The 11,267-nt window shown below is 65.7% G+C and overlaps 1 protein-coding gene across 4 annotated transcripts; it reads left to right on the forward strand.

Annotated features, from left to right (window-relative positions):
- Positions 1-5,889: 5,889 nt before the first annotated feature.
- On the forward strand, positions 5,890-9,701 carry HRH3 (histamine receptor H3). Of its 4 annotated transcripts, none has more exons than XM_082359805.1 (3): positions 5,890-6,422; positions 7,467-7,633; positions 8,680-9,701. In XM_082359805.1, exon 3 carries the CDS (start codon positions 8,728-8,730, stop codon positions 9,613-9,615), a length of 888 nt encoding a protein of 295 aa, XP_082215931.1. In that variant the 5' UTR covers positions 5,890-6,422; positions 7,467-7,633; positions 8,680-8,727; the 3' UTR covers positions 9,616-9,701. The 4 variants fall into 4 exon arrangements, with proteins under 4 accessions (XP_082215931.1, XP_082215930.1, XP_082215933.1 ...); XM_082359804.1 differs by having other exon boundaries at positions 6,089-6,426; XM_082359807.1 differs by lacking the exon at positions 7,467-7,633 and having other exon boundaries at positions 6,401-6,426.
- Positions 9,702-11,267: the final 1,566 nt, after the last annotated feature.

Raw genomic sequence — 11,267 nt, forward strand, 5'->3', positions numbered from 1 at the left:
ATTCAGCAAATATCGATACTTAACTGCCAACCCTGGGAAGTGGGCACATCCAGAACCACACCTGAGTCTTGCAGAGGGACTTTCTGCGGGTGAGGGTGCCTCTTTCCTTAGAGAAGAGCATTTATTACCTCTGGCCCCCACCCCAGTTGCCCCTGCGCCTCCCCGGAAGCTGTTCGCACGCCCTTAGATCAGACCTCCTGCAGGGACCCCTCCTGAGAGTCCCTTTTCTCGTGGTTAACATCTCCACTGGCACCGTCCTTAGGAGGAAAGGGCAACAGGTGAGGAAATTCAGACCCAGGGTCAAGTCCCCCCTCCCATCAGCTCTCCAAACTGTGCTCTCTCCAGCCTCTGAGCCCCTGCACCTGAGTCTCTCCGCTCCCCCCGTGTGGACACCAAGGCCCCAGAGCTCTTTTTTCTGGGGGCCACTGATGCAGGCCATGGGATGGGGGTGACCTTGCCTCTAAGCTGGCAGCACTGGCTCCAGGAGAGGGGGGCGCAGGCCAGGAGGGAGGGCTGCCGGCCTCCTTCCTGCGGGTCGCCGCTGGGGAGGACTCCAGAGCCTTCCGGCCCAGGCTCTGTGGTCAGACGTGTCTGGTGGGCTGAGAGCTGCCCCTCGTCCCTCACCCTCTCGCCCTCATTCTCACGCTGGGCCCTGTGCTCACAGCAGCCAGGCAGCAGAAGACACAGATGCCCAGGAAGAAGGCCGTCTCCGCAGTCCCCAGTCCCACTGCCCCGCCTGCCCCCCACCCGTGAGCTTCATCTCAGGGGCCTCCCACCGAGCTCTCAGTGCCCAGGCCCGCTGTCCCCCCAGGACCAGGCAGGGGCTCCCTGGACACTGCCAACAAAGAAAGGCACTGCCAGGGGAAGCGGCACAGGCACACAGGACCCACAGGGGACGACTGCCCAGGGTGGGGTTCAAGTGACATTGACCACATTGCTGTAAGCTCAAGCAAAGCTGCCCCAGCTGGCCACCAAGCCAGGCCAAGGGGGCTAATTTTGGGTGCTGTTGGTAGCCCTGTCTTCCTCCTGGGGAGTGGACAAGAGCATAGGAGAGCAGCCTGGAGCTGCAGGAAAGAGATCTTAGGGGGACACTCCCTTCTGGGAATGAGGTGGACACAGGGAAAAGACAGGTGGAAAGAGAAGTTGTTCTTTGAGTTCCTGGATGCAGCTGTATCTGAAGCCCACCTCCTGGACTTTTCAGCCATGGGCAACAATAAACACTCCTTTTCCTTAGGCTTTTTTGAGTTGGTTTTCGTCATTTGCAGCCAAACCACAGCAACTGTATCCCTGGTTCTCCTGTCCTCTCTCTCCTTCCTGCCACCTGGGCCATGGGCCCAATTCAGCCTTGTCCCTAAAGGCAGGGAAATCAAACTCAGCTTTTATTCCAAAGCGGTGACCTTGGGAGACATTCTGATCACACCTGTGCCCTGAGCTCATCAGGATGCACCCGGAGCTGGCTCAGAATATCACCAGGAAAAGAAAAAAAAAGAAGACAAGGAACAAAAACAGAAAAATCTGCATTCCCATGTGCCAGTGCGCTCTTGCAGAAAGAGAGAAGGCAAATAGAGGTTCCTCTAAAGAGGTGTCATAGCACCAGACCCAGAATGCTGACAAGCGCTCCAGCAAATGTGCCTTGGCCATAAGAGCAGGACAGTCGCCCTGCAGCGGGCCACCGCAGCTCCACTCCCTTCGTTATCTCTCACTAGGGGCCACGTCCCGTGCAGCAGGGTGCTCTGGTGAAGGAGAGGTTTCCCAGCTCAGTAGGGCAGCTGGAGGCGGAGCCCGCTGCCCCGTGACCGTGACCGTGACCGTGACCACGGGCGACCAGGACAGCCTCCTGCTGCTCAGACGCCGGCACACGCAGCTCCGTCTCCCCAGCCCAGGGCTCCTCTGGCCCCAGACCCAGAAGAGGTGAGCGGGCTGCTCCTGGGCCAGGCCTCGGACTCCAGGGCCGGCGCTGGGCCTGGGGGCCCGATGACCTCTCCCCCAGGAGGTCCAATGGGCCATCATCTATCTCAACACGCTCAAATCTGAGCACCCCCTTGACCCCCAGCCTGCTCCTCCCGCAGACCCCCAGCTCATTCGTGTCAACGCCACCCTCGAGGCATTTGAGCCAAAACCCTGGAGCCAGCCCTGACCCCCCTGTGTCTTTCTCTCACACAGCTCGTGTGTCCGCTTCGACCTAGAACCTGCCCGGCTCTCCCCTCCCCCACTGCCACCGTTGTCCTCGCCTGGAGCCTAGCAGCGGCCTCCCCACCGGCCTCTTGGCTCTGCCCTCACCCTGCAGGAGATTGTTCTGCCCTGAAGCAGGGAGGCCTGTCTCACTGTCTCTCAAAACCCTCCCGGGCCTCCCTCAGCGTCTGCACAGGGCGTGAGGCACCACATCTGCCCTCCCGCCGCCCCGCCCCCGCGGCCGCCACAGACGCACGGGCCCCCCCACCCACCTTGTCCTTTGCTCCCGCAGTCCCCTCTGCCTGGAACGCTGCTCCCTGCAGATCTCCACCTGGCTGCCTCCTGGAGGTCTTGGCTCGACTCCCTGGCCATCCTTCCAGAACCGGAACGCAGCCTGTGTCAACTTGGGTCCTCCAGGAAGCAGACGCGGAGACAGGGTCCAAGGTCGAGAGGTTAGTGGGGACACCTGTGAAAGACAAAGGGAGCAGGTGAGGAGCATTCAGACCGCAGTGCGGGTCTGACACGTGCGCAGGGAGAAGGTAGGTAGGAAGGGGGAGCCCCCCGGGAAAGTCTCAGCCCCCCACGGGAGCCCCAGAGCAGACACTGCACACAGAGGAGTCCTACACGACAGCTGCTGACCAGACGCCCGGGAAGAGGCTGCTCTCAGCTGGGGCGGTCACCGGCCCTCCTGCCAGCAAGTTCCCTGTGGAGGGGCCTCTGAGCAGCTCACGTCCGTGCAGCAGGTTCTCTGCTCCATGCGGCAGGAGGGAGGTGGGTGGGGCCCCGCCGCTGCAGCGGGTCTCGGGGCCCCTCCACTCTCCAGCCTACAGCCCTCCTCAGCTGTCACCTCTGCAGATCTTGGGGGCTGAATGAACGAATCAACTGATCAATCAGTGGATGAGCTATCGCCTGTGTGAGGGGTTTGCAGGGGATCTGAGTTCACTAATCTAGGGCTTACGTGATTGGGGCATTGCTTCCTTCTGGAACTGCACATTTTGAACCCCAAATGCTGGCTGTTTTGACAAATGGAGAAACTCGGCCCCCAGGCCACGCTCTTTGGGGGTGTCCAGGTGAGCTGAGAATAGGGGCCCACGTCCCCCAACGCTCAGCCAGCCTTTCCTAGGGTCTTGGGGCATTCCTTGCCATCCTGGGGCCTGAATACCCACTCCTTGAGACAGAGACCTCAGGGCAAGATGCCCTGTGGACAGTCACGTGGGGACCTGCCTCATTCACCCCAAACTGCCTTGGCCAAGTTGGGCCCAGCCCAGAGGACTCTAGGCTCCTGTCCCACCAAGGTCTAGGCCCCAAGAGTTAGTACATTCGCAAGCTCAGGGGCCTTGATCTCAGGGCTGGGCCAGGAGTGTAACCGTTAAGAGAGGGGCCTCTGGCCTTGTGTGACCTTGGGCAGGTAGCTTCCTGGGCTCTGTGCAGGCTGCTGGTCCTACCCACCTTGTATGCTGCATTTCGGGGGGCTGATGAGGTCGTGCGTGTCAGTGCCAACAGGGGGCGCTCACCACCCTTGGCCATGGCCATCCTCAAACCTCTGGGCCAGCTGTGGCCCTCCTCCTGATGGCCTCCATTTCAAGAGGAAGGTCTCCACACTCAGAGAAATTTGGTAACTCCCCCAAGTCACCCAAGTGCCAGGGTCTGAACTGAGTCCATCCCCTGAGTCCCCCGCTCTAGCTGCTATGGGGTGAGAGACTGCCAAGGAAAGCTCGCGAACACTAAAGGCCACAAGGACAACCGGGCCCCAGCTTGACTGAGGCTTTAAAGCGGCTGCCGTCTGCTCAGACTTCCCTCCACCCTGGCCAGGAACTGAGGCTGGGAGGGGGCTCCCAGCCAGTGAGGAGAGAGCCAGGGCCCCCCTCATTCCCCACCCACCTCCATCTCCGGAGGCCTGGGGTGGGGTGCGGGTGCGCCCTTGAAGCACTGGCTGGCCAGCGCCGGCCTTGGGGTGCTTGTGCAGGAGCGGGCTCTGGCGGGGTCCGGGCGGCAGGGAGCCGCTGGCGAGCACAGAGGACGGCCAGTCCTTGCCCAGCACCAGAGAGGCAGGAAGGCTTGGATGGCGGGAGCGATGGGGTCCAGCGGCACCGCACTGGGCTCCAGCAGCTCTCCACCTTGGCTCATCCAACCACCAACTGGTGCCTGGTCCTGGCAGAGCCCTGCCCACCATGCAAGTTGGGGAGCTGGGGGAGCCTGTACAAGGAGCAGGGCTTGCTGGTGGGAGGGGTACAGCCAGCTACTCAGAGAGGGCTTCTGGGAGGGGGAGCTGGAGCCCCACACCTCTCCCCCAGCGCAAGCTGCGAGAAGCCATAGAACCGTGGATCCTCTGGGGCTGGGGTGAGGGTCTGGGGTCTCCTCCCTGCAATCAGCCCTGAGGAGGGGGTAGGGGAACCCAGCACCCCTCCCTCACTCCCCAAAGTTTCTAAAGCACCTCGGGGCAAGGGGGAGCGGTGGGTCCCAGCGTGATGAGGAAGCTGCTGGAAGTGCGGGTGCCTGTGCGCCCGCGCCTGGGGTCCCCCTGCGGCCCCACCCCCGCACTCAGACGCGCACTTTTCTGTCCTCTTTGAGGCTTCGGCAGATGTGCGCCGCTGGCGACAGAGCAGCGCCGTTGCTCATCACTCTCCCTCGGGCGCTGTTCCCTCGCTGTCTGCGGTCTGATGTGTGCGCGTCTAACTGCCGTTCGTGGGTCCCCAGCCCGACGCTGGGCGGCTGTTTCCCTGGTCTGTGGGAGTCTGTGTGTCTGCATGTGGGCGTGTCTGTCTGTCTCGCTGTGTGTGTCTCGTCCTTGACCCAGTCTATCTGAGCGCTTGTGCCTGGGCGGAGGGGGCGCTCCCTCCCGCCGCCTCTCCTCCCCCCAAACCCTCCCCGCAAACCCTAACGCAGCGCGCCGCCCCGGCTGCGCCCCGAGCGCAGTGACCTCGTCGGTCCCTGCAGCACTGACCGCCCCACTGCGCTGTCCACCGGGGGGACCCGTGGCTGGGTTCCGAGCCGATGGTCGCTCTCCCCTCAAACTAGGGCCGCCTGAGCCCAGGGTAGGCACGCTCCCCTCCCAGCTGGGCCCGCTGGGTCCCCATTTTCCCTTATGTAACTCCACATCTGTCTGCGCCTTGCAGGTCACCCTGGACGCTGCGCTGGGTCCTGCCCACGGGGAGACTCAGATTCAGAGTCGAGTCCCACGCATACGGGGGGCGGAGCGAACCCCTGGTTCGGGCACTGCTATCGGAGACCCCTCCCATCCTTTCTCCTCGGGAGGTTCCTTTCTCCGAGAACTGCTTGCCCGAAGCGTGAAACGAGGAGGGGTCCCGTGGGGCAAGTTCCCCCGAGCGCGGGCGCAGGTGTTTCCCCTCACCCGCACTCCAGATCCCCACAGGCGCCCCGGCTCCCGACGAGGGCCGGCCAGGGGTCACCGGGGCCGAGGGCACGGGGCAGGCCGCGCGGTCCAGAGGCTCCTGTGTGCGAGCCCAGGTTGAACGCAGGCGAGCCCCCAGCTCCGGCGCCCGCCGTGCCGGGCTCCCCGCCAGCCGCCGTGCACACTCGGGCTGGGGCTCCGGCTGCCCGGCGGGCACGCGGCGCTGTCCGTGGTGCTGCCGGCGCCGGGCGGGGCGGGGGCGGGGCGAGGGCGGCAGCCAATGGCGGGGGCGCTGAGCGGGGCGCGGGGGGCCGCGGGCTGGGCCCGGGGCTCACTCTGCTGCTCTCGGCACTCGGGGCGCACGGACGCTCCGCCAGCGGCTCGGGCTCCAGCTCCGCTCCGGGTCCGCTCGTGCTGCAGTGGTCGTGCCGCTGGCCCGATTCGGCTCAGATTCCAGGCCGGGCCCCCTCGGTGCCGCCCGCCCCGGCCGCGGTCTCGGCGCCCGCGGACCATGCGCCGGGTACCCCCCGGGGAGCCCGGCCGGGTCGAGAGCCCGCAAAGACCAGGCTCCCGGGCCGGGGTCCCTCCCGGCCGCCCGGCCGGCGGTCCGCGCCCTGCCCTGCGCCCCGGCGCCGCGTGAGCCGGCGGGGCCATGGAGCGCTCCCCGCCCGACGGACCGCTGAACGCGTCGGGGGCGCTGGCAAGCGAGGCGGCGGCGGCGGGCGAAGCGCGCGGCTTCTCCGCCGCCTGGACCGCGGTGCTGGCGGCGCTCATGGCGCTGCTCATCGTGGCCACGGTGCTGGGCAACGCGCTGGTCATGCTCGCCTTCGTGGCCGATTCGAGCCTCCGCACGCAGAACAACTTCTTTCTGCTCAACCTCGCCATCTCCGACTTCCTCGTGGGTAAAGCCCCCAGCCCCCGCCCGAGCCCAGGGGCGCCCTGCCGGGTCGGGCCAGCGGGGATTGGAACGCGCGGACCTAGGGTGCCTTTGCCTCGGGGACACGCCCCGCTAGGGGGTCCGGCCTGGGGAGGGGGCATCCGGGACTCGTGGGGAGGTGGGCACAGGCGAAGTTCCTTGCCTCCCCGGCCGCGGGACTCGGGCTGGGGAAGGATATTCCCGGGGAAAGGGTCCTAGCCGGCGGGCGCTCGGCCAGGCGCAAGGCGCCGCGGCCGCGGTGCAGCGCGGGCTCCTGCGCCGTAGCCAAACAAAGGCTGCAGAGGACTCAGGACATGGGGAGGGCGCTGGGGGGGAGGTTTGGGGGAGGGGACATGGAGGGGAGATCTTTAGAGCAGTGTTGGGGGAGGAGGCCATGGGGAAGGCGGGCGGGGTGGGGGGAGAGGCTCTGAGGAGCGCGCTCTCACGTGTCCGTGCTCTGCTGCCGGCTGTGGGGCGGGGCGCAAGGAGGGGGCCGGCGGACCAGACACCTGTTGGGGCTGAGACAGGCGTCTGCCAGACGCTCAGAGCGGGGTTGGCGGCGGGAGCCGCCCGCGCCCGCGTGGCAGCAGTCAAGTGCCCTTTGAGTCCGGAGAAAGGCTTTTCTGAGCTGATGAGGAAGAGCTATCCAAAGGCCAGAATAGGAGCTTGGGATCCAGCGGGGCCAGAGAGGGAGGAAATTCTCTTTCCTTCCTCTGGGCACTGGGAGGGCTGGGCAGAAGCCCAGGAATGACCAGACCAAGGCTCTGGGGCTCGTTGCGCCCAGCGGTCCCCGCACCTGGATCTTCCTCCTGCCCCCAAGTCCGGGGGACCCAGTGGGACTGGGGGCCGGGCAGGGGTTGAAGGCCAGGTGCAGTGCGAAGAGTGTGCCTACGAATGAGGCGGAGGGAGGATTGCTGGTCCCAGAAGGGCCACCGAGTGACCCTAGGTCCTGCCTGTCTCTCGGCTGGGGGTGGGGGGTCTGAGCCCTGCGCAGCCACGGCCCACCACGGCCCTCCTCTCCCACAGGGGCCTTCTGCATCCCCCTGTACGTGCCCTACGTGCTGACTGGCCGCTGGCCCTTTGGCCGGGGCCTCTGCAAGCTGTGGCTCGTGGCGGACTACCTGCTCTGCGCCTCCTCTGTCTTCAGTATCGTGCTCATCAGCTATGACCGCTTCCTGTCGGTCACCCGGGCCGTGAGTCTGGGACGCGGGTGCCCATGTTCACTCCTGGGGGAGGGGTGGTCAGGAGCGGCCAGGAGACGCACCCTGCAGGGGGTACGGCCACTTCTGAGTGGGCAGTGCTGGGGGGGCTTGGTCCCCCCTGGCCTCACACCTGACACATCGGGCACTCTATGGCCAGCTGCCCACTCGGTAGCCATTGCTGCCAGTAGGACTGGTCCTGGTTCAGGCAGAAGGCACAGTGTGGACCTGAAGGAAGGGGGTCACTTCAGCCTCCACCCTCGAGCAGGTCCAAAGTCCCTGGAACTAAGGGAGGATCTGGGCCAGGGGCCCTTGGTGGTACCTCCCCACAGGTGTGCGTGCCTCGGGAAGACAGGCTCCACGAGCTTCCCTGGGCATGGTGGCCACCATGAGTTAGGGACCCTGGGCTGCCTGGACTTCCCACGTCGGTGTCCTGTGGGCACCGGGCTGGCGGCACTGAAGCAGAGGTCACTCCAGTGCAATCTCATTTTCTCCCTGATGGCTCCATCAGGCACCCCAGGGCCCTCCGCTGGGGCCCACACGTGTCCTAGTCCAGGGAGGCAGTGGGACAGAGTGCAGACAGCATGGGTTTCGAGCCAGCTCTGCCCCTTGAGCCGACCCACCTGTGTTCTTTCCTGCCCTGCCTGAGCCATCAAGAAAGTGGGGATCATGCTGGAGCAGTTGTGAAGATTAAATAAGATGGTATTGAAAGGTGCCGAGCAGAGAGCCTGGCACACGGCAGGTACTCAATAGATCGGACAGTGACGTGACCCCCCGGGGGGAGCGCACAGCTGGTGGGGCGACGGCAGACAGGCAGCCTGGCACAAAGTTAGGATTCTGGGGGAGGTTCCGAGGCCGTAGGAGAGTGTGACAGGGCCTCAGCCTGCCCGGGGATTCATGGGGCGAGGGGAGGAAAAGCGAAAAGCATCCCTGCCGGGGAAGGCGTGCACAGAGGCCCGGAGGCTGCTGGGAGCTGCGAGCGGCAGCGGCTGACCTGGGCTCAGTCCCCTTGCCTCCTGACCCAGCGTGTCCCACCGCAGGTCTCCTACCGGGCCCAGCAGGGCGACACGCGGCGGGCAGTGAGGAAGATGGTGCTGGTGTGGGTGCTGGCCTTCCTGCTCTACGGACCCGCCATCCTCAGCTGGGAGTACCTGTCGGGGGGCAGCTCCATCCCCGAGGGCCACTGCTACGCCGAGTTCTTCTACAACTGGTACTTCCTCATCACGGCCTCCACCCTCGAGTTCTTCACGCCCTTCCTCAGCGTCACCTTCTTCAACCTCAGCATCTACCTGAACATCCAGAGACGCACCCGTGTCCGGCTGGATGGGGCATGCGAGGCGGCTGCCTCGGAGCTTTCCCCCGAGGCCCGGCCCTCCCCGCCGCCGGCTGCGCCCAGCTGCTGGGATTGCTGGCAGAAGGGGTGTGGGGAGGCCGTGCCGCTGCACAGGCGCGGGGTGCGGGGCGGCGAGGCAGCCCCAGGCACGGGGGCCGAGGCTGGGGACGCAGTCCTCGGGGGTGGCAGCGGTGGAGGTGCCGCGACCTCGCCCACCTCCAGCTCTGGCAGCTCCTCGAGGGGCACCGAGCAGCCGCGCTCACTCAAGCGGGGCTCCAAGCCATCCACATCCTCGGCGTCCCTGGAGAAGCGCATGAAGATGGTGTCCCAGAGCATCGCCCAGCGCTTCCGGCTGTCGCGGGACAAGAAGGTGGCCAAGTCGCTGGCCATCATCGTGAGCATCTTTGGGCTCTGCTGGGCCCCATACACACTCCTGATGATCATCCGGGCCGCCTGCCACGGCCCCTGCGTCCCCGACTACTGGTACGAGACGTCCTTCTGGCTGCTGTGGGCCAACTCGGCCGTCAACCCTGTCCTCTACCCGCTGTGCCACTACAGCTTCCGCCGGGCCTTTACCAAGCTGCTCTGCCCGCAGAAGCTCAAGATGCAGCCCCCCAGCTCCCTGGAGCACTGCTGGAAGTGAGCCGGCCTCCACGGGCACCTGGGAGGCAGGGGCAGAGCCCTCCACTGCCACCCCCCTCGAGGTCCTGGGTTCCCGGGCAGCCGGGCCTCGCCACCCTCCACCCGGCTGCCCCGCCGGCGTGAGCCCTGCCTTGTCTTCGGCCCACCCTAAATGCCATGGCAGCCTCTCAGACCGTCCGCTGGCAGTTGATGCAGCCTGGCGGGCGGCTGGACAGGCCCCTGCTACCTGAGCCGGAATGTGGCCACCCAAATCCTGCTCTAGCCCGGGAGGGACAACCCAGGGGTCCCAGCCAGTCTGCCACCCCCAAGGACAGTGGGATGGCCGGTCGTGTCCACGCTTCACACAATCACTGCTTGGTGTCTTCCCAAAGCAAGTTCCTGGCGTGTGCGCCAGGCCTCCAGAGCCAGTGCTCCGCCCCTGCACGTGCACACGCCTGCACACCCCTGCACACCTGCCCCGTCCCAGACAAGCCCCGGCCACTGGCTTTGCTGCTGTCTGTCCCCTGCTCTAGCCTGGGACCTGGCTCCTTCAGCCCTCTTCCCTCCAACTCTCTCTGCTCCCCAAGTGCCGGGTACTCCCCAGAGACCTCGCAGCAGGTCTCCGCTTCTCCATTCTGGGTGTTTCAGGAAGACGGAGAAGAAGAAAACACGTCCGTGAACTCACTGTTCCTTGGATGTTTAATGAAGAGAGACAGAACTGCTGAGGCGCTCAGGGCTGGATTGGCAGGTGTGGGCTCCCACGCCCTCCTTCCTCGTGCTGCCGCTTCCGGCTGCACCGCGCCAGCGGCTTCTGCCCACCCCGCCCCGCAGCTCGCGGTGCTGGGCCCCGCCTGGCGGCTCTGAGAGCGGCCAGAGCCCCGGACGCCTGCTCGTCCAGCAGGCTGCCCTTCTGCTCCCTCTACTCAACCAGAGTTTTCTGGGATTGAGGGGGGACCCAGCAGCGCCCTGAGGGTCCTGGGGCTCCCAGGGGCAGCCGGGGGAGACCAGGGGCCGGGTGCCCAGCAGAGGGGCCGCTTCGCCATATCCCGTGCACCCGGTTGGCGCTCTGCATGCTCCGCTCCCCGCGCACCTGCTGCACTGCCCCTGCAGACCCCGAAGTGCACAGTAAAGTGTATGTTTTTATTGGTGCTGATTCCTGAGGACTTTGTGGGGGTGGCTGAGCGCCCGTACTCCAGTCGGGGACGCAGGGGGGCACAAGAGCACCCAGGTGGGCATGAGGCACGGGCCTGCCCCTCCCCCTGGCCTCAGTGTCCTCTTCAAGCGGACGAGCCCGGCAGTCATTAAACCAGGGTTTAATCCTAACAAGCGACGTGGCCCCGGCAGTGCCCTGCCCGCTCCCCACTCCAGTCTTGAAAACACGCGCCACAGCCCTCACCTGCTGCAGCCTGCCTGCCCCCAGGACAGGCGTTCTCACCGCTCTCAGCCATGATCTTCCCCCTGGGGAGCTTCCAGGGGTGTGGGGACTGGAGCTGAGCTTGAGGGGCTGGGCCAAGGGAGGGGAGGGGGCTTCCTGGGCAAAGGCCTGGAGGCGGGACTGAGGGTGATGGATGGGGAGGGGGAGAAGGACCTCACGAGGATGATGCTGGGTGATCCTGGGCCCAGTGGGCTCCACGGAGGGGGCAGACACTGGCCCTCACCCCAGGTGCCAGAGTC

This window comes from Balaenoptera borealis, assembly GCF_965194805.1.
Source record: "Balaenoptera borealis genome assembly, chromosome: 16".
Taxonomy (NCBI): domain Eukaryota; kingdom Metazoa; phylum Chordata; class Mammalia; order Artiodactyla; family Balaenopteridae; genus Balaenoptera; species Balaenoptera borealis.

What these genes read in the sequence shown, in the direction of transcription:
- HRH3 (XM_082359804.1), top strand. Translation starts at nt 6,177, where the DNA reads ATGGAGCGCTCCCCGCCCGACGGACCGCTGAACGCGTCGGGGGCGCTG. An exon ending in CATCTCCGACTTCCTCGTGG is followed by an intron (nt 6,427 to 7,466) that starts GTAAAGCCCCCA and finishes CCTCTCCCACAG; the next exon opens with GGGCCTTCTGCATCCCCCTG. An exon ending in TCCTGTCGGTCACCCGGGCC is followed by an intron (nt 7,634 to 8,679) that starts GTGAGTCTGGGA and finishes GTCCCACCGCAG; the next exon opens with GTCTCCTACCGGGCCCAGCA.